This window comes from Marmota marmota, unplaced genomic scaffold (genome assembly GCF_001458135.2).
Source record: "Marmota marmota marmota unplaced genomic scaffold, marMar, whole genome shotgun sequence".
In the NCBI taxonomy this organism is placed as follows: domain Eukaryota; kingdom Metazoa; phylum Chordata; class Mammalia; order Rodentia; family Sciuridae; genus Marmota; species Marmota marmota.
The window spans coordinates 35585643-35607687 of record NW_025999842.1 but is presented as its reverse complement, the minus strand read 5'-3'; the positions used below and the strand labels follow the sequence as shown (position 1 = coordinate 35607687).

The window sequence follows — 22045 nt, the reverse complement described above, 5'->3', positions numbered from 1 at the left end:
ATTTTTTTGAGAAATGTCTGCTTAGTTCATCTGCCCATTTTTTTTGATTGAGTTATTTTTTTGTATTAAGTTTTTATAGTTCTTTATATACTCTGGATATTAATCTCCTGTCAGAAGAGTAGCTGGCAAAGATTTTCTCCTAATTTTCTAGGTTAAATTGTATTCTTTGCTGTGTAGAAGCTTTTTAATTTGTAACCATTCTACTTATTGATTCTTGGTTTTATTTCCCCATAAAATACCAATGAAATTCTTCACAGAACTAGAAAAAAAGTCATTAAGTTCATATGGAAGAATAAAAGATTCACAATAGACAAGACAATACTGAGAAATAATAGTGATATTGGTGACATTATATAATACCTGATCTCAAATTATACTACAGAGCTACCGTAACAATAACAGCATTGTATTGACATGGAAACAGGCATGAAGGCCAGTGGAATGGAAGACACACAGACTAGTCTACATAGATACAGTCATCTGATCCTTGACAAAGTTGCCAGAAACATGTTGGAGAAAATATAGCTTTTTAAACAAATATTATAGTATTTTAAACAAATACTATAAAATAAATATAAAAATATGTTTATTCTTTATTTTTTAATTTTTATATTTATAAAAATAAAAATAAAAAAGTATTTAAACAAATTCTATAGTGTTGGGAAAACTGGATATTCATATGTACAAAAATGAATCTATATTCCTGTTTCTTACCTTGCACAAAACTCAAAGTACATTAAAGACCTAGAACCCTAAAACTGCTAGAAGAAAACAAAGGGTCAAAACTTCAATATGTTGTTGACGGCACTGACTTCCTTAAAAAGACTCCTAAAGCTCAAGAAATAAAACCAAGAATCAAGAAATGCTTTTCTTTTTATATTTCCTATTTTCACACTTTCTCAACAGATTTCTTGTAGACCATTTAGAAAGTCATGAAGCTGAAAATGCAGGATACTGTCACTTTTACATGTATGACCATCTCTAGTGAAGCATTAATGGATGAGTACAGTGGTTCTGAGAGGGCTGATGAGTGACCTCTAGTCAGAAAGCTTTGTCTTTTTTGAGCAACTTGAACCTTCCTCATAATGACAGGACAGCTGGGAATGATTTCAGAATTCTGAAACTCTGAGGGGTGAGTGGTGAGAGAGATGGATGTCTTCATAATTAATAAGTTGGCTTTACAAAAGAAAGAGGAAGAATATGATAAACTTTGTCTTTGTCTTTTCTGCCACAATTTTGTTGTCTGAAAAATGGAGCAATTTAGAACACAAGTTAAGTTTGTATTAGATCTTGAATTACATAGATTTTATTTTTAAAAAATCCAATAACAATATAATAAAAAAATCACAAGTGTGCCAAAGAGGAAAGGATGTCTTCAATTTAAGATTAGGAAGGAACAAGTCCTTTTAATTTGATAATTTTTTTTCATAGAAATCCATTAAAAATGTTTTTCTCATCAGTACAGACAAATGTCTATGAGAATCAAAAAATTCTGAAGTGCCAGTCTCTGAGATATTATATCCTACAACCTCCCAAACACTGCCCAAATAACTTGAAAATCTCTTTGGGGTAGCCTTCATTCTTGCACTTGTTGGTTTCTTGACAAGTGGAAGGTTCTGACTCCCTTGTGACTTTCTGGCAGAGTTGACAGCACTTCTCAGAGTTGATGTCCTGCCCATAGCATTTAGTGCTGTAGCGATGCCAACACACTGCCATTTTCCAGAAAATGCTCTCAAGCAAGCACCTCCCCTATGTTGCAGGAGTTCTGAGAATTTCTGGATGGTGTGTAATGTTGGATCATCTAGTGTAGTTATTTCTACACCAGATCATTAAGGAGGCAAGGCCAAAATACTCTAATATTTTTTAGCTAGGAATTTCTCTCTTAATCTCTCTTTTTCTTACATGCATGCACACACACACATACACATTCAGTTCAGAGTAAATGTTGCATATTCAGTGCATCTATTTCATTAGGCATTCATACATTTATGAATTTAGTGCAGGCAATGTCCCTAACATCAGCATTTCTCAATTTGCATTCTGTTTCCTTTCCCCACATTTCTTTTTGTAACATGATGGCCTACTTCCCAAGGTGCAATAAAGAATGTTCCTAATTTAATTGAAAACTAATATGAAATGTGCATCTGATGAAATGATGTGACCTTCTGAGTACTAAATGAAAAAGGAGATGCAAAGTAAAGTTTATTTATGGAAACTGACCTTCTTAGGAAACTCTACTAGGAAAAATACACCAAGAACCCTTGACAATATGCCACATCCTTGGTGTCCTATTTGTACAACTGAAATAAATCACTCATTTTCAAATAATGACTTTAAGAATCCAAATACACAGCTTTTAAGGAAAGAAATATCATAGAGAAATAAGCTTCAGATAGCTTTAATTAGAGAACCAGTATCTAAAGCAGTATTAAAGCAACATTTCCTATATTTAACTTTTAACCTTGCTACTTAGTAGCTGCCTGATGGTGGGAAAAACTTTCCTTTTTGTAAAGATTTACCCTTCCTATGTATAAATATAAAGGATGCTGGTCACATGTTTGAAGAGGGTGGTAGGAGGGAAAACCCTAAATGTTTTAGTTTGTTAGTCACTATGGACTTCTTCAAAGAATTGAAATAAGTGGAATTTATTATTTTGAAATGAACTAATCCCTAGAATTGAAGTTATCTTTGTTCATTCATTGCTCCTCAGCTGTGATTTTGTATTCTCAGCCATCTGATTTAATTTAGGTGTCCACTTTTAGGGATAATGGAAGAATCTCAGCTCAGAATGTTCCCCATGATATATAGTTAGGTTTACATGTCTCACCTTGACTTTATGTAAGAATTGTCATTCAGGTCATTTAGAGCTTGTCATGAGAAAAAAAATGGCTATAGATGGTGAGAATAATGTTTGGAATCAAACATTCATAAAGAAGCTATGATTCTTTAGTAGAAAGTAAACTTTGAGTTCTAATCACTTGCCACAGGACTATACATTTCTATGTTTAAGAAGATTTTCTTAAAGAAACAAAAATGTTAGTTGAGACTTCTTTTTCAGTGGAGATACAATGAGTTTTACCATGTCGAAGGTTCATGCAGCAAAGGTCCTGCTTATGTCTGTAACATCACAGATCTGCAACCTCATACTTCCTATGATGTCCGAGTAGTGGTGGTTTATATGACAGGAGAAAACAGCACCTCACTTCCAGAGAACTTCAAGACAAAAGGTGAGTATTAACTGGCTTGGCACTCAGAAAGTCTACCAGGAGCTGGGAATGGTGGTGCACATCTGTAATCTGGATCGCAAGTTCAAACCCAGCCTCAGCAACTTAGCGAGGCCATAAGCAACTCAGTGAGACCCTGTTTCTAATAAAAATATTAAGAAGGGCTGGGGATGTGGCTCAGTGATTTAGCGACCCTAGGTTCAATCCCTGGTACAAAAAAAAAAAAAAAAAAGCCTACAAGGTCTCAAATCTTTTTCATTTCTTATTCACCAATCTTAGAGGTTGAAATCTTTGCTTTACAAAGAGTATATTACTATTGCTGGAACCTAAGTGAAGAAATTGGAAAGTCAGGAGTCTTTAAAGGCAGTAACAAGATAACACTGCCCTGGTCTTGTAAGATCCTGAGTAGAGCACAATTATTTCTCCTTTTAGCATTCTGATTTCCTGTCCAACTATGATATCTTTCAGGGAGAACTAAATCAAGAAAAAAGGGTAACTAAGTGTTCAACAAATACTTATTAAACAAATTCTATATTCCAGATGTTAAAGAAATGGAAAAAAATCTAAAGTCTATTAAACTAATTAGTATTTAAAAAGATATACCATAAATCCCAATCGATCACTATGAGAGTAGAGGGAAAATGCTCCAAAACTTATGATTTTTTTTAAAGTTTGCATTTATCACTTATTTTGTGTCAAGCTAGGTTACACTGTTAATATTATAACTAATACATATAATCCATCACTAATAAAACTTCTGATACTCATTTAAAAAAATCTACTTATATCAGAAAACTTCTGAATATTTCCTAAATGTATTTATTTTTCCTCAGAATATTTTATAGAAAGATATCAATGCAGACTAGTTTATTCTTCTAACATATTAATCAACATGTTTTTTTTCCCCAAAAGCTGGAGTCCCAAGTAAACCAGGCATTCCCAAATTATTAGAGGGAAGTAAAGATTCAATACAGTGGGAAAAAGCTGAAGATAATGGAAGTAGACTTATGTACTACATCCTTGAGATCAGGTATGTCTGTTTGCAAAAGTGCTTTATAAACTACAAGAGCTAAGCAGTTAACTATTAGGTGACCAAAAGTAATAATATTTATGAAATTATATTTATACACAAACACAAAATATCTTCAGTTTAAGGACCTTGGGTACATTGTTATGTTCTTTCGTCAATTCCTAGAGGTCACCCATAGCATTCTAATTATAAGGCCTATCATATCATTCTCAGAAATCTGAAACTTCTCAATAATCCTTAGAGAAATTATTCAGTCATAGGCTCAAGCAACTGATATTTACTTAATATCTATTCTGCTTAAGGAACTAAGCTGATATTTGATGTTACATGATGGTAGGTATGTAAATTCTTGATCATTTGTTTTGGCAAGATAGAACACTCTCTAATGAGGACTGATCATGAGCTAGGTATTTTTCAGAATGTAAAATTAGAGGAGGGGCCGAAATGGTCTGAGGCCTATAATCACCCAGGCTTCTTATCCATTGTGAAAATGACAGTTTATAGTGTGTTCCCAGGGACTGAAAATGTGCTGTCCATGAAAACCAGCAGCTGATGTGCACATGAAACCTCAGACCTAGCCAGTACCAGGAGCTCAGAGAACCATAACTGGCTCAGCAGGATGGATTTCATGCCAACTTGAAGGGAGAATTCCAAATTCCAAAGACACTCCCCTCACAGGACTATGAAACCATCTTTTAAGAAGCTCCAAGGACGAAAGTCACTTCCATAATTATAGTTCTGGCGACTCAAGCTTAGATCTATTTTTGCATCATCTTGCTCTGACATTCCCATAACTTCAAAAAGTTTTCCTGCTTATGTTAGAGAATTTACTTGGCCATATCTCTAGTTGAAACCTCTGTGAAAGTTCTGTTACTAATTTCCATGCACAGTGAAATACATTCTGACCTGCAGAATTATCACAGTGGCCTGTATGTTCATCAACCAGTCCACACTATGGTTCCTGATGGGATTTCTTTACTATGGTCCCTTCAGCAACACCTTTAGTGCATGATTTCATCTGAATAGTTTGTATGCTCCTTGTCCCAGCTTTCCATTATGAATACATGGACTCCAGGACGAATTGTAACTTCAGTATCTTTAAGTTAGTTTTTTAGTCAGGACACCCTAGTTAGACTGTGTGCTTGCTGATGGTATAGTGGTTGTGCAAAGTGTATAAACTTGGGAGCTGAACAGGCTTGTAGTTTCCTAGGACTACCAGGACTATCATAACAAAGTAACACCAACTAATTGGCTTAACATAACCAAAAATGTACTGTTATGATTCTGGAGTATGGAAGTCTGGAATCTAGACATCAGAAGGAACATGCTCCCTTTAAAGGCTCTAGAAAAACTCCTCCTTTGCCTCCTAGCTTCTTGTAGTTGGCAGAAATCCTTGGTATTACTTGGTTTGTAGATGTATCACTCCATTCTCTGACTCCTTCATTACACCATGTTGTGTGTGTGTATGTGTGTCTGTATCAAATTTTCCTCTTCTAATAAGGGCACCAGTCATTGAATAAGGAGTTGGCCTCATTCAGTATGATCTCATCTTGACTTAATTATATCTGTTAAAACCCTTTTTTTCCAAACAACATCAAATTCACAGGCTATGGATGAACATGGATTGGGGGGAAACATTATTCAATCCAGTACATAGGCAATGTTTAAATCCTTGCTCATTTTCTGTTTTAGAACTTTGTTTTTGCCACTTATTAAATTTCTAGGGACTTGTTTCTTTTGGATCAAAGTTGTTTAAAGAATAAATTTGCCAGTGCTTAACAAGAGACTTCACTAAGTGTATAAAAGCACTTTGTCATAATACTTTACTCAGGAAGGTCCTGAGGATACCCTGCTCCTGTAAACAGATGTGACCAACTTCACTTCCCTGATGCTCTTGATGTTTTTGTCTATTCCCTGCCCTGTCTGAGGCTCAGCCCTCCATATCCTGTTGTTCTTTCAGAACCGCTCAATTATCAGAAGCAGAAATAGCTTCTACTACATACCCCTAAGATCGAGTGGCTTAGTATCACATCCTAAAACTGTTAGGATCTGAAATTTTCTTCATTGTCAGAGAAGATGTAAGATCTTGAGCTTGCCTTCCGTCGATTTCATTTAAAGTCATTCTAGTTTCATCTTTTGAACTTAGAACTTGTGTTCTTTTTCTGTTTCAATGTGGATTGGCTTTGAGGTAGAGTGTAGACTAATAGAAAAGGAAGCAAGGACCCTTAGAATCTCAGATATAACAACTTTGGTGACTGAAATATCGCACCTTCCTTATCAATTTATATTGTGTATTTTATCCAGATATGGCATAAGTGATTTTCCCAATATCATAAGAAACTAAAAATTAAGAATAATTAAAACTTTTCTGTTAAAAATTATGAAATAACTGTTTTATTGTTTAAATGCTAAAGAAATTTTACACATTCTAACCAGCAAAAAAAGGTTTGCTATCTTTCTCTTGTCCACTGATTATTCAAAACTTTTTGGATGGGCTGAGTTGCTTGGCTCATCTATGAGTAGGGTGACTTTTTAAACCATGCTGAGTTCTGCAGCCATACCATGTGGGAAAAATGAGATCCAGGGTAAAGTGTACAATGAAACTCTCTGGAGTTCTACATTAAAATGATATCTGAGTAACCAGAAATAACACATATATTGTCATGTTTATATTCTGTGTTTACTATTTTAGTGTTTCTTTTGCAGGGAGAACACTTCAAATGATTCAAAAAACCAAAATTTAAGGTGGAAGATGGCATTTAATGGATCCTGCAGTAGCCTTTGCACATGGAAGTCCAAAAACCTGAAAGGAACTTTTCAGTTTAGAGTAGTAGCTGCAAATAGTCTTGGATTTGGTGAATACAGTGGAATCAGTGAGAATATTATACTAGTTGGAGGTATGTCACCATATTTGCCTACACACTAGCTTACTACATAAAAGTTCAGTGATGAAGATATGTGCATCCTTAACTTTAGTACCAGTTATGGTGATTGTATAACTTATTCAAACTGTTGAACTATTCAATTCATCTGACGTGGTCTTCCTATATAAAACATCATTATCACCATGTCATTTTACTCTTCAATAATAACCAAATACTCCTTAATGACTACCACATGAACTCCTGGGTAGGCTTCCAAGGCATCCAGAATGTGGTCTTTAACTACTCAGTCTTTTATTCTGTTCCTGGCACTCCCTTCTTACATGCAATAATCCTAGAACCACTTTTTTTTTTTTTGTCTCTTTTCTAATACTTACCTCTTGTACTGTGTGCCTTGTTTTAGTTTCCAATACTTTAACTTTCTAATCACTTTGGCTGGAAGTCTCAGTACCATATTTAATCTTTTCCTCTGTGCCGTCACCAGGTTCTGTTGATTTTACCATCTTGATTTCTCTCTGATGAGTTTGTATTTTCCAATTTTCATGTTGGGTTTCCTGATTTAAGGTTTTCTTTCTTGCTTGGGCTGTTGGCTTAATCATGCTGCTGACAGTATTCTAGCTGAAGCACAGTCTAGCTCACTTAACCCTCTTAATGTACCAAAACGGCTCTTTATTTGCTGCCTTTAGAATCAACTACAAACTTCTATGTGGGATATTAAGTCTTCCATGATTTATCTTCCAATTGTAGTTAATTTTTCCCATTATTTAATCCTGTGCTGTAGCTGTACTAGACTAATTAGAAAATCTTTTGTCACTAGATCCTTAGCCTTGTGTCTTCTTTAGCCTAGAAGGTGGGACTCCACCCCCTACCATGTACCTCTTACCTGGAATTGCCTTTCCTTAATTTTCTGCCAATTGAAATTCTTTTCATCCTTGAAGACGTGACTTGAAAGAATCCATCCTGATGTGTGACTGACACTCCTTAAGCAAAATTGATGATTTCATTTTGTGCACACCTTTCATATAAAACTTTATCCTTATTTGTATTATGGTTAGTTATCTATATAAGGTCTTAGCAAACATTTCCCAAAAAGAACCAAATATAGCAAATATTTTTGACCTTGCAAACTGTATTTGCTTTCTATAGCATATCTTTTTTTTAAAGTAATACTTTAAAATTATAAAAACCATTCTTAACTCATGGGAAGAACAAAATAAGGCTGTAGCCAGATTTGTCCCACAGACTGTTGTGTGCCAACCTCTGGTTTACATGTTATCTCTTCTATGCAACTGAAAATCCCTAAGAGAAGACACCGTGTTTTCACGTTTGCTCTCCTCAGTTTAATATCCATGAATTTAGATGTATATGAATAAAAAATAATAATCCCAACTATATAATATATAAAGACTGAGATTTCTTTGTCCCGAATTCATTAAAAAGATCATACATGTTTCTTCTGTCACCTTAAAATAGCGAGTTGGGTGAGTGTATTTCAGTTGGGTGTTGGGACTTTTATTTTGATTTTCCATGGTGTATACACTGTCACCATAGATGATTTCAAACTACCACCTGGCTTACAAAAATCAAGTAGAAATTACCTCTAGCTAATCACTCTGTAGGTAGTTGGGTCAAATTGGGACAATTTGTTTTATTCTGTGAATTAATTTATTTTTCTCATTTATTTCATTAGATGGTTATTGGATACCAGAAGCAAGTTTTGTACTTGTCACTGTGGTTGGAGTATTTCTGGTTGTTACAATCCCATTGACATTTGGTAAGTGTCAGAAATTTTAAAAATAGGTACCAAACTATGGTTTGTTTGATTTTGTACTGATTGATTTATCTTGCGGTTTATCTAACCTCCTGCATGAGACATTACCTGATTAAATATATTCATATAATTCAATGTTACCCTTGGCCATCCTTTTATAATGAATAATTTCTGTGAATTTTTTTTTAATCAAAGGATGTGTTAGTAAGTTTTCTGTTACTCTAGAGATTTATTTCAGCTCACAGTTTTAGAGGTTTCAGTCCATTAATGACTGGCCCTGTTTCTTTGAGTGTGTGGCACACATCATGGCAATACATGACCCAGCAAGGCCCTTACCTCATGGCTAGGAATGAATGAGGGGAAGAGGAAGGGGATGGGGTCCACTTTCCCCTTAAAGAGAATGCCCTCAGTGATCTGATGACCTCTCCTTAGGCCCCACCTCTAATGTTTCCACCACATCCTGACAGTGTCCAGGTGGGGACTAAGCATTAAACATATGAACTTTCAGAGACATTCCAGATCCAAACCATAGCAAGGGTAACTATTTTATGAAAAATATATCTGTGTATACACTTCATGGTGTACTTTAGATAAAACTATTTTCAAGGTCACCATCTTCTAGCTTTCTTTAAAGCAGTATTTGTTTCTGATTGGCTATAACAAGTGTTTTGTGGCTTTCATATTGAAATAAATAAAAGAAAAATAACCCTGGGTACAAAAAGAGTGTAGGATTAGTTGGGAGGCCAGTGACAATTTTTGGTCAGGATAGTTTTGGTCTCCAGGCAGACAGCCTGGTTTGGAATGAGCAGGGCCTCTTTCTCAGGAGATCCATTTCTGGCTTGTAGGATCCATGCTCACTTTCAGATGTCTGACTGGCTTATTTCAAAACCCTGCTTAATTATAAATGACTAGGAAAGCAGAAGAAGTAGTGTAGGTAGATAGTGAGTTAGCTACTTGCCATTATTCGTTTTAAGTGGATGTGCTAGTCTTAAAATACCCCACCCTCTTTTAAGATTTAGTTCAGTGATGAGACAATAGAGTAGCAACCCCAACACAGACAGTCAGAGATAGGGCCCTTAAGGTGATCCTAGTGATCATATGTTCTGATTTTTCCTGTTGTTTCATTGTAAAAATCAATAGCACTCTCTTTCAGTTCTCAAAATGTCTTGTTGGTTTGGGTTCTAACATATATGGTCCCATTCTCTGTTGCTGACAAGCTGGAACATTGTGAGGAAAGCATAATGCCAGAAAAGGAACTCAAGCACATAGTCAGGAACCTGTAGCTTATTTTATTATAAATAAGAGAAAATTGAAGGGACAGTTGGAAGCATAAAGCTGATTCTCTGAGGATGAAGAAAGCCAATGTTTCGTTCAGTGTTCTAAATCTCTATTCTTTCTCTAAACTGATTGGGAGTCACAAGGTATCAGAGAGCACTTTGAACTTGAATCGAGATTTCATTTCAAAGATTCCACTCAGACAATATGAGAAACTCCTTCAGCAAAGTGGGAAAAAAAAATTTCAGCTGACACTGCTAGGATTTTAACCTGTGGTTCCAGGGAGTCTAAGTATTGCACAGCTGATGTTTGTGCCACTAAGCCGGCCCCTCCACAGTTACACATATGACTGCAGTATATTTGGCAGTTGGCATATAGACTTGACTGCTTGTCTGCTTTCGTGCTAGAAAGGATATTACATGAAGAACCCTTCATCTGACCTTTGTTTGCCTGCTTGTACATCACCATTGTTTAAACCCATGACTCTAGTGGATGAACATGAGATAATTTCAGACAACCTATTGTGTGCTTTCAAGACATTCTATGGATCTCTGACTTTCTCAGGACTTAAAGGTCTTTATTCTGTTTGGAACTCATGGTTTTTTGAATGTAGCTAAGCTAATCCAGTTTTTGCTTTCATTAGCAGTGCATGTGGTTTTGCTAGTAGTGTGTGAGTGCATGAAAAAAAGGCTGAGTTATTAAAATGGTGAGAAGTAGCAATTCTTTTAAAATTTGTATTGTGCTGAGGGTTCTCATTGGTCATAATTATAAACTTGAAAGAACGGTTTAAAAATAAGCATTGACAGCCTTTGAGTTGGTGAGTGGTTTTATCTAATGTGCAACATTAGCCTTATGCTTGAGAATAGAAAGGAAATAAAAAGCTGTAAAAATACAATTACTGACCTTAGAACGTGCCCTTTAATGAGGGTGGTAAGACGTACCAGTATGAAAAGAGCACTACATGTGTTAAATAACATGAAATGTACAAGACAGTGACACAATTGGTCTTTGAAATTCAGAGATGAGAGAGCCTCAGAGTTTGCAGAGGTCTCAGATGATGTCACCAAAAATGTAGGGCTTACCCTGGGTCTTTAAAAATATAGAAAGCTCATGAAAAACATCTCAGGGTTGAAAAACTGCAGTAGCAAAGGTACTTGCAACTTTTCCCTTTATAGTGCCTCCAGAGGAATTTCATGTGAATAAAACTCTAACCCTCTTGGATATAGAAACTACTATGAAATGAAGTCCACATTTTAACTATCATCTCCCAAAGCACCTTTGCAGTTTTCAACTTCTGAGTCAAAATTACACTGCAGATTGGAGATCTACAATTGCATTTTAATCTTTAAAAAATAAACTTTATATTATATCTGCTTATGTTATAAAAAGACAATATAAATTACTCATGATTCCAAAATGAAAGGGAAAACCTGCTAATGGTTGGTGGCTTTTATTCCAGTTATTTTTCCATATATTTGAATATTCATATATAAACAACAATAGATTTAATAATTTTGCATTCTATCATTATATTGAAAGCATTTTTTAGTGTGCCATTCTATTGAAAGCATTCCCTCAGGTCTACTAAATGGAATATGTCTGGAGTCAGAAATGAATGTTTCACTAATAGTTACTATGCAAGTATGTTTTGATTTATTTTGGGTCATTTTGAGAAATAAATTCTAATATTAAGATGCTTCAATTTATTTATAATAATATGTTAAGCTTTACTCTGAGAAGTGAGATAAAAGTGATGTATATAACTTGTATATTTTTAGGACATTTTGTCTGGATTTAATACTGTGGGCACATTTTTTAATCAAGTTCTATTATTTTGTGAATTATATTCTTATACACAAGCATTTAAAGTGTATTAGCATGTCCTGAAGGAAAAAGGAAGCAATATTTTATTTTTTAAATTCTTTTTTTGCTTTAAAGTGTGGCACAGAAAGTTCAAGAATCCAAAAACTTCCAAGGAAGGCCTGACAGTTCTCCTAAACGAAGACAAGGAGTTGGCAGAGCTGCGAGGCCTGGCAGCTGGGGTGGGACTGGCTAACGCCTGCTATGCAATACAGTACGTAGCCTGGGCATTCTTTATGGAGCTCCAATGCAAAGAGTGGGTGACAATATGCCCCTTATTCTGGCATAATTATTGATAACTTTCTCTTCCAGTCTCTGATGTGACCAGAGACGACTGGCAAATTATGTGGTTATCCTATAAAATAAATACAGAAAAGTCCATTGCTTTTCAGTGTTTTATCATGTAGTTAAAAAATAAATGAAAGAAGAAAATACCACATTGAAGAGAGTACATGGTAACGTGGTTGGTTCCATTGGAGATAGAGTTTGAGATGAAAGGAAATTCCCAGCATCTCATATTAAGCCAATTTTAGCCCATTTCAGAAGTGGCATGGTGATTGCCTCAAAATCTCTTTAAGACAGATGAGTTTTGATCTTCTTTTGTTATTAAAATTGAGGGAAATACTTAAGTGTTTCTTTGCATGTTTCTTTATATTATAGTGTATACAAAAAGGAATGGTACTGGTATGTTCTTAGGTCTTGCTTCTAGAAATTTATAATTCATGACATGAAAACAAAGGGTTTAAAGTAGATACAGAGGTAACCAGGTATTTGGAACTGACTTTTCTTTGACAAAATACTCAGCATATCTGATATTCAAGATTTTTCTATTAAATCTCAAAGTTACCAGGGATTGAATACAAGGGAGCTTAACCACTGAACCGCATCTCAACTGTTTTTTATATTTTGTTTAGAGACAGGATCTTACTGAGTTGCTTAGGGTCTCACTAAGATGTTGAGGCTGGCTTTGAACTAAAAATCTTCCTGCCTTAGCCTCCCAAGCCACTGGAATTACAGGCGTGTGCCAATTGCACCCTGCAAACCCAAAGCTTTAATCTAGAGACTCCATCTCATGATAGTCCAAGTGAGAAAACTGGCTTTCTAAATTAACCTGTTAGATGGTGATGGGGTTGATTTTTTTTTTTTGATCATAGTAAATTCCATTTTACAAAACATATCAGGTATATGAAACTGTTGAAATGAAAACTCATAGACTCAGATGCATCTATTGCTAATTTCTAATCATTTTTCACACAAATTAGCAACCTGAAGAAGTTCATAGCTGCTAACTTTGATAGAACTAGTTTAAAAAAAATCTCAAAGCAACACATACACATGCATGTTTCTGTTGAAGTGAAGATGCCTGGAAGCAAAGTTACTTGCTTTCTGTAAAAGGTGGTGGAATCGAGAAGTATTAATAGGAGCACAGAATTTCATACACTATATCACATGGAACCGACAATGCTGCCATGCTCTGAGATTGTTCTTTCTCTCTCAAACACAAACTTTAAACTGTATGTATTTTGTGAGAATAAATACGCTGTTATTTTACAGTACTCTTCCAACCCAAGAGGAGATTGAAAATCTTCCTGCTTTCCCTCGGGAGAAACTGACCCTGCGCCTCTTATTGGGAAGTGGAGCTTTTGGAGAAGTGTATGAAGGGACAGCCGTAGACATCTTAGGAGATGGAAGTGGAGAAATCAAAGTGGCAGTGAAGGTAACGTGGATGTCTGGACTTCTTGACCAGTTAGGTCACCATATTTATATGGGTTGGCATGGATATGACTGTAATAAAAGTTGAATGCTTTTAGCTAAAAAGAGGACCAAGAGTAGGGTGAATGTAGTTAGCAATAGTGTATATGTATCTCTCAAAATAGAAGAGAGGATTTTTTAATGTACTCACTAATAAATGATGAAAGTCCTTGGTTTGATCATTAACGAATGTATACATAAATCAAAACATCACATTGTACATCTCAATATGTACAAGTATGTCAATTAAAAATAAAATTAACTTAAAAATTGACTGATAGAATGTAGAAACCTATACATAGCTATAGAAGTCACTATCCTCCCATCCCTCCCATTTCCCAGATAGGTTGTATAATCAACAGAAAATCTCCAGGGTTTACATGACCTCTAAGGCTGTTAGCTGAGACCTGGTGAACAGTTTTTCCAATCAATCATTCTAAATGAAAACTGGAATTACAAAATACATTCTTAAAGAATCAGAGCAGGGTCAACAAGTGTTTTCTCAAATAAACAGGTAGTAAATATTTAGGCTTGCAGGCCACACAGTCTCTGTCTCAATTCTTCAACTCTGCTATTGCAGCTTAAAAGCAGCCACAGTGTATATGTTCTATTTAGTGTGGCTGTGTTCCAATAAAACTTTATTTATGAACATTGAAATTTGTATCATGTGATTGTTTGTCATGGTATGCTTGATGTATTTTTAAGGAAGCACTGGGTACACTCTCGTATTTTTGTAAAACTTTCTTTTGGTAGTGGGATAATGAAACTGTTAATGCAATTGTGCACCACCATGATTACAGCTTATTAGGAATTTATTGCTCTGAGGGTAACCTGTACAACCAGAAACATGGCAAAATTCTCTCCACTTCTAAATAATATGCTTTAAAAATACTTTAACTTAATCCAGTCTCAATTGGTTTAAACAAATGTTTATTGTTCTCACATAATGAGATGACTGCTGTTTTGGTGCAGTCCTATGTCCTATAAGAGCCAGTATCTCTGAAAAGAACCTGGCATCACATCTTCATTCAATCCAGGGAAAAGGGAGTAAAATGGTGCTAGATATATATGTTCAGGAATGCAAATGTTTCCCACAAGCCTCTCTCCTGCTCAGCAATTTTTTCTTGGGTCCAGAACTGAACTAAAACTTATTTACAAGGAAGGCTAGAGAATTTCAGGACAAATTTTCATGAGTAACTTACATCAACTACCTAAGACTTGGCACCTTGTCCCTAAAAAATAAATTTGGGTATTGTTAGCAAAGAAATCAGGGAAATACATATTGAGTAGAAAATTTTGAAAAGTAAGATATTGACCTGTTAAATGCTAAAATTGGTCTCTTTTTAAAATTCCCATCCTTTGGAGAAAAGTTGTATAAACATTACTAGATCTTTTATCTACTGTATTTTCTTATATTAGCAATAAGAGGAGATTTACAGGTCACACTCACATGCTGCATCTGTGGTCTATTTACAGCTTTCAGGGTGAAGACTGAAAAACAAAACCTTCTGCATTAACCCTCTGAGCTCACAGGATGGCTGCTATACTGATTACTGACTTGTTTTTCTGTTGCACAGACCTTGAAGAAGGGCTCCACAGACCAGGAGAAAATTGAATTCCTGAAGGAAGCACATCTGATGAGGTATCAGGGTAGTTCCAAAATAATTTTCTCTTACTGATGTGGGTAGGAAGCTTTTGTCTCTGTGCATTGGATTTTTAACATGCAAAATGACTGGTTGTAACAAATTTTACTCAAAGCAAAAATGACTGAAAAGTTTGAGAGGAAATATGTCTGTACTAATAAGAATTCTATGGAGGCCAGTCAGCTGAGCCAGGGTACAGGCAGCCCTTAGGCAAAGGGATCTCCTTTATTTTATCTTTGATAAGGAAGATTCTTGCAAGTGAATTCTGAAGGTGTTCAACTTTAAACACATCTGTGTTCTAAAATGTGTGATAATGGGTGAAGTAGACCCTGTAAGGGAGAGTTCTCTTAAGCATTATTTGATATCCCTTTCTAGTAAGCCTGTCTGCAAAGTTTCAGTTTATGGCCATGATATGTACTCAAGGACATCATTTAAAAATGTTTTGTTGGCACATTATGATTATACGTAATAGTGGAGTTCATTTCATTGTGACATATTCATGTTTGTATATAACATAATCCCCTCCTTGCCTCTGCTTTACTCGTTTCCCTTCTACTTATATATACACAATGTATATATGATAAGTACCTTAATTATTATATTATAGTTATATATAAATGTTGGATTTGTTGTGATTTATTCATACATGCATATAGCATAATTTATTTTCATTCCTGTTCCTTCCCATTCCCTGCCTTCTCCTCAATCCCCTAACTCTGTTCTACTGATCTCACTTCTGTTTTATCAAGAACATCTTAAAATGAAGATTCAAGGAAGCAGTTCAGGGAATCCTTGACTGTGAGTCCCAGATGGTAGGCTGGGCTTATTTTGATGTCTTAAGAAACCAGTAGAGCAGCCAAAACCTGTAGACTTGAGTTGTCTCTCTAAAAGGGAAAGAATATATTTCACACTTGTGATGACCAAAAACATCACCAAAGATTCCAAACAGCTTTTGAAGAAGGCTCTTAGTCAAATTGCTTTCTTTTCTATCACAAATGAGGTTGTGGTTCAGTGGTGGAGCACTTGCCTAGCATGTGTGAGGCACTCGGTTCAATTCTCAGCACTGCATATGAATAAATGAATAAAATAAAGGTCCATCAACAACTAAAAACAATATTTAACAAGAAATATTTAAAATTTTTTAATATAAATGCTATTTCTTCTAAAATCCACCCTGTTCTATCCACATGCATTGGCCACTAGGGGTTGCCACGTTACCTCCATAAGGCACATACACAGACCAGTAGTTGGAAAAGGAAGCTTGCACCTATTAAAGAAAGTAAGTCAGGGATTCTGAAGGAAACTATGCATAAAGAATTTGTTCATTCCATAAGGAGTCTCAGCTAGGTCTCCTGTTGCTATCATATCATTAGTCTTTGTCTTTCCACCTTTTAGCAAGTTCAATCATCCCAACATTCTGAAGCAGCTTGGAGTTTGTCTGCTGAATGAACCTCAGTACATTATCCTGGAACTGATGGAAGGAGGTGACCTTTTAACCTATTTGCGTAAAGCCCGGATGACAATGGTAGGCAGAACGGTCCACACCATTGATTTCCTTGTGCCAATGCCTATAGCTTCCCATTAATTTTTATTTCAACAGGTTGTAGTTTTGGCTGGTGGTAGAACCTTACAAGGTTTCCATGATAACCTTTAGCATTAGATTGGGACAGTTTGAGCCTTTGTTTAGTATTTAATGGGAAAATAAGTCCCTCATGGTCAGAATTGTGTTTTTTTCTGGAACATAGAGATTGTGTGCAGTTGGAATGGCCCATCTCTTTACCTTATCTATATGCCTGTCTGTCCCATATTACATTTCCAGTCCCAAAGTCTTTATTAAATTCTAAACCCTGAGGTCAGATCTATTGACTTAGATCTATCTAGGTTGACAGATCAATTTGGATTTTATTAGGCATCTTGAATTTGCTTTGGCCAATACAAACCTCTTGATTTCTAATCCTCTCCTGCTTCATCCATCCAGTTCCTTGCCTTCTTTTCCCGTACATCCACGCTATCAACTCCTGTCAGCTCTACAGTTCTGCCTCGGATCTGTCTTCTCTTTTTCAGTGTGGACTCAAGAGATACTATGAATTAGTGGACAGAGTCAGGAGGTAACCACCTGTGGGAATCTACTTTATGTTTCAGTTGAGAAAACATGTGAGACAAGATATTAGAGTTTAAATCTGTAGATTTAAAACATTTGGATATTTTCCTATCAAATACATTATATGACTAAAAAATTAAAATGTATGATAGGAGCCCTGTACTGCTTGACTTTCCCACCTCCCAGGCCTGCACGTTATCTTCTGCACGTGTTTAATTCCACATCCTTGAAGACTCTGCTTACACTGATGTACATTGATCTTGGGAAGAAATCTATCCATGTCCCACTATGAAAGATGAAAATTTAACTTATATTTCCTCCTATATCTGCCCAACCCCACCAGCATTAGACACAGAAAAATTTTGCTTTTCCCGTCCTCCAACTTTTTGTCACATTTTCCAAATACATCAGTACTCCATCTTTGCATTATTGCAGCCTTTAATTATTATATGCAACTCAGTTACTCAAATGCTGGGATTTTGGTTCCATCCCCCCCACCCCATCCCTGCTTGGGTTATTTTATTAAATGCCTCTTATTTATTTATTTATTTATTTATTTATTTATTTATTTATTTTTCCTTTGCTTTGCTTGCTATTAGTTAAGCTAGGATTATATCACTTTTCTCAGTATGGCTAGTCCATCAGGTAATCCAGCTGTTCAGTTTTTCTTTGGGTCCCTCCTTCCTGAGGCCACACAGGTGCTTGTCCTTCAAGCTGCCTGCACATCTGCTATCCCAGAGATTTCCTTCAGGTGTATTCTGGTCATGGATCTCAATTCTTTTTATGCTGGACCCTTTTACCCTCTATCTCATGACTTCTTTGTTTTTGTTTTAGGAAAGAGCAAGAATGAGGAAGCATGCATGTGAGGCAAAATTTTGTGGGTTTTTTTGCCCCCCCCCACTTTTTGAAAAAATATCTTTTATTCTTCCCTTACACTTGACTGATAACTTGGTTGGAATCTATGTTGAAAAATCCTCTTATTCCCAAATAAAACCATCTTTGTTTGCTAGCTTCTACAACTGCCACTAGGAAATCTTATGCTATTCTGATTCCTGATTCCTGGTGATCTGCTTTTTGCCCCTCTTTTTGGAAAATTTTAGTGAAATTTTGTGTGTGGTATACTCTTTTCTGGACAATGACTGAAAAATCAATCCTTTCCTTTTTTAATATTATTTTTTGATAATAAATACAGTTCTTAGTTCCTTCTATTTCCTAGTTACAGAAATCATCTTAGTTGGACAGAGGGCTACTTTGTTTCAAATTCTCTTACTTTTGGCTATTTTCTGTTATTTTTTATCTCTTGTTCTTTTTCTCTCCATTCTGATAGACTTTCTAGACTTTATCCCTTAAAATTTTTATAGAATAAAGTTTCTGTTATCATATTTCAACTTTTCACAAACTTGTTCTTATACTTTGCATTTTAAAATAAGACTCTGTTTTTTCTCATAGATTCAAAATTTTGTCTTGTATTTCTTGGGATACTAATCCTTTTTTAAAAGTTAATTTGCTTCCAATTCTTGATTTCATTTTTTCCTCTTTGTTTTGAAATCTGTTTTCAATGTGAGAAGGTTTTCTCAAAATGTTTGGTGATTTCTTTTTCCTGGTGCTGGGGATCAAACTTGGGGTTTTGCATATGGAGGCAGGAGCTCTACTACCGAGCCATACCTCCAGTTCCTATTTGGTGAATCTTGGCTGGTCTTTATAATTAATATGAGGCCCAAGAAGCTGACTGGGACCTGTGTGTGTAAGAAAGTTTCCTTCTGGTTGTTAAGCAGGCCCCTGCTGCTCCCATCTGAATCTCTTCCCTGGTGTGCATTGGTTTCAACAGAAAGGGATTTGCTGGTCTTTTCTCCCTGGGCAATAAAACCCTGATGTTTTAGCTCAGGGAGTCAAAAGAGGATTGGAGGTCTCAAAGCTCAGTGTGGACTCTCAGTTTCATTCTTCATTGTCAGCCAGTGCTTTAATATGGTGGTGGTTGTTGTTATTGTTATTATTATTATTATTATTATTATTATTATTATTATTTAACTCAGAGTTATTCTGACTTAGATTTCTATTTTCTTCTTCTTCTTCTTCTGCAGAGAAAAGATGCCTGCCATGCTAGGGTATCTGGGATCTAGTTAACCCTGAAAGAACTAAACATTCACCTTGCTTTCTGTCCTGACCCTTATCCCTGCATTCAGAAATACCTGCCACCTCCATTCTGGAGCTTTTATGGGGTTGTATCATGAAAAACAGGTCAATTGGGTATTCTCCTTCTGCTGGAAGTCAGCTGTCCCCAATCTTGGCTCCCTTATGTAACCATTCCTCCATCTGCTTACCCTCTTCCAAAATGTTTTATCTTTTATATCTATTCACCTGACCTATTTGTCCTTGTGAGTTTCCAAAATACACACCTCCCCATCATCATTTTATTAAGTGTTAGGGAGAAAGTAAAATTAAAGACGCACACATTCAAAGAATGTTTATTTGTATGTTTTACTTTGGTGGCATAGGTGGGAGAGAATGAAGACGGACCAAAAGAACATAGATCTACTTTTTAAAAACGTTACCTATTGACCCAAGATCCCAATGGTTATAATGGCTGATTTTAACTATATTCCAATTCTTTTGCTGCTTTTCCCACGGGTTGACCTGTGGGCTGACCAGGAAGTTTCCAGGGCTTCATCTCACTCACTGCCACCAGAGAGGACAGGATGCTGTTAGGTTCTGTGTGCCCATGAGGGAATACCCAGACATGATGTCCCCCCTCAGGGTGATGCATTCTAGACTAGCCACCTCTACACAGGGATGCTCAGAAACACATTCTAGAAGAACCAGCACAAGTTACCTCCTTGTCCTGCTTCCACACTGGTTAATAAGGATTGACTGCAACTAGGTCTAGAAACTTCGATTTGGGGAACTCAGTTTCTTCATCCATAAACTGAAATACTGAATCAAAAGCTTTCTAAGGTTCTTTTTGGCTTTGATGTTCTAGGATTGGATTAAGATAAAAAAGAAAAACTATCAAAATAATACAAATATACAGTAATAAATGTGTTGTCTTCAAGAGCAATTTCATTTGTTCAATTTCTGTTGGTATTTATTGTATGACAGTGAAAGATGTGGTTCTTTGTCTCAAGGAACTTGCCACTTGGTAGGGATGGCTGTCATAGGTCACATATTACTCTCAAGTAGACCCATTAGGAAGGACCCATTAAAGTGGGGTGGAGAATATATTGCTGAAGAGGAAAGAGAGGTGATTCCTAACTAAGAAAAGCAAGGAAGTTGTCATGGTGGAGGTCATCTGTTTGGGACACAGCTAAGGTAAGAGATATGATGGTTACAGCATATCTTCTCCTGAGTGATTAAGGCTTTGAATAGGGATGGGACCTGGTGAAGGTTTAATACATCTGAAGGGTTTAGCAAGACACAGCAGGCAGTAGATGCGGGGAGCATCTAAAGTCCAGGGGGCCCAACATAGAATGATGAGGTGTCCCTATCAGGGATAAGAGGAGGTGATAATAGCCATGGATCCAAGCAGGCAGGCAGGCAGCATTACGGAAATCTCGTCAGCAGTATAAGGAACAGGGCAGTATCATTAGACTGAAGTTCAGGAGCAGGATTCTAAATCTAGAAAAAATCTTCATGAGTAGAGTAGATTTTACCAAGATCAAACAGTTCCATTCACACACAGGAACCAGTCAAGCAGTCAGGATGCTCAGGAGAAGACTAAATTTAGGCCACGAGATAGTCATCTGGTGGACCTGAGCAAGGTTGGAGGCGGGATGATTCTTGGTATAAGGTCAGACCCTAGCTAATCCGCCCTAGGTGTAGTTGTGTGGGGCTATGGCAACACTAAATCCTGGAATAATAGGATTATCACTAGTTTCAGGGCAAGATTTGAGATTGTTAGCGGTGCTTAAAAGCACCTCTGCATGAGGAATTGAGGGATTTGGAGGTTGGGAGTCATTTGAGATGCTCATTTAAAGGATGTTGATGGAAATCAAGAACAAGGAGATCATCCCAAGGGGGAAAAATATCATAGGAGAAAAAAAAAGAAGAGAGGTTGAGAAATGCAGAGAAATTATAAGCAACAACATGTATCCCAGAATGACTGAAGCAAAAGATCATGAGAGGAAGTAAAATGAACATACAGAGAGGCAGGTGAAGTCTGGGGCTGCCACAGGCAGGGGGTGGGTGGGAAGTACTCAGGAATTTATAATGGAATTTACAGGAAGTGGCACAACAAGGCGATCTACTGGAAGTATAAGAAGCTGAAGAGATGGGAAGTTTTTCAATGCATCAGATTAGGGATGAAAAAAGCCCAAACCAGGTAATTGCAGGAAAATGGAAAGGCACAGACAATGTATGATCATGTCCTTCAGGAAGGAACTTTGATTTTTTTTCCATATGCTGTGAATAAAATTTTTCACTGACTTTTTTCACCTGGAAATCATTGCAACCAGTACTTGCTCCAGTTTATATTTGCACTGGCTTTCTCCTCCTCCTCCTCCTCCTTCCTCCT

General features: G+C 36.3%; 1 protein-coding gene across 6 annotated transcripts in view; it reads left to right on the top strand.

Annotated features, from left to right (window-relative positions):
* Ros1 (ROS proto-oncogene 1, receptor tyrosine kinase) overlaps positions 1-22045 on the top strand; it is a 134488-nt gene that overhangs the window by 96846 nt on the left and 15597 nt on the right. For 4 of the 6 annotated variants that reach the window (XM_048794018.1, XM_048794063.1, XM_048793955.1 and 1 more), the window contains exons 32-39: positions 3059-3227; positions 4137-4254; positions 6961-7151; positions 8827-8910; positions 12121-12256; positions 13597-13759; positions 15372-15436; positions 16833-16962. In XM_048794018.1, coding sequence (XP_048649975.1) covers positions 3059-3227; positions 4137-4254; positions 6961-7151; positions 8827-8910; positions 12121-12256; positions 13597-13759; positions 15372-15436; positions 16833-16962 — 1056 coding nt within the window. Of the gene's footprint in view, positions 1-3058; positions 3228-4136; positions 4255-6960; positions 7152-8826; positions 8911-12120; positions 12257-13596; positions 13760-15270; positions 15437-16832; positions 16963-21754; positions 21854-22045 lie in introns of those variants that run through there. The other 2 variants (XR_007344114.1, XM_048794196.1) reach the window with 2 other exon arrangements.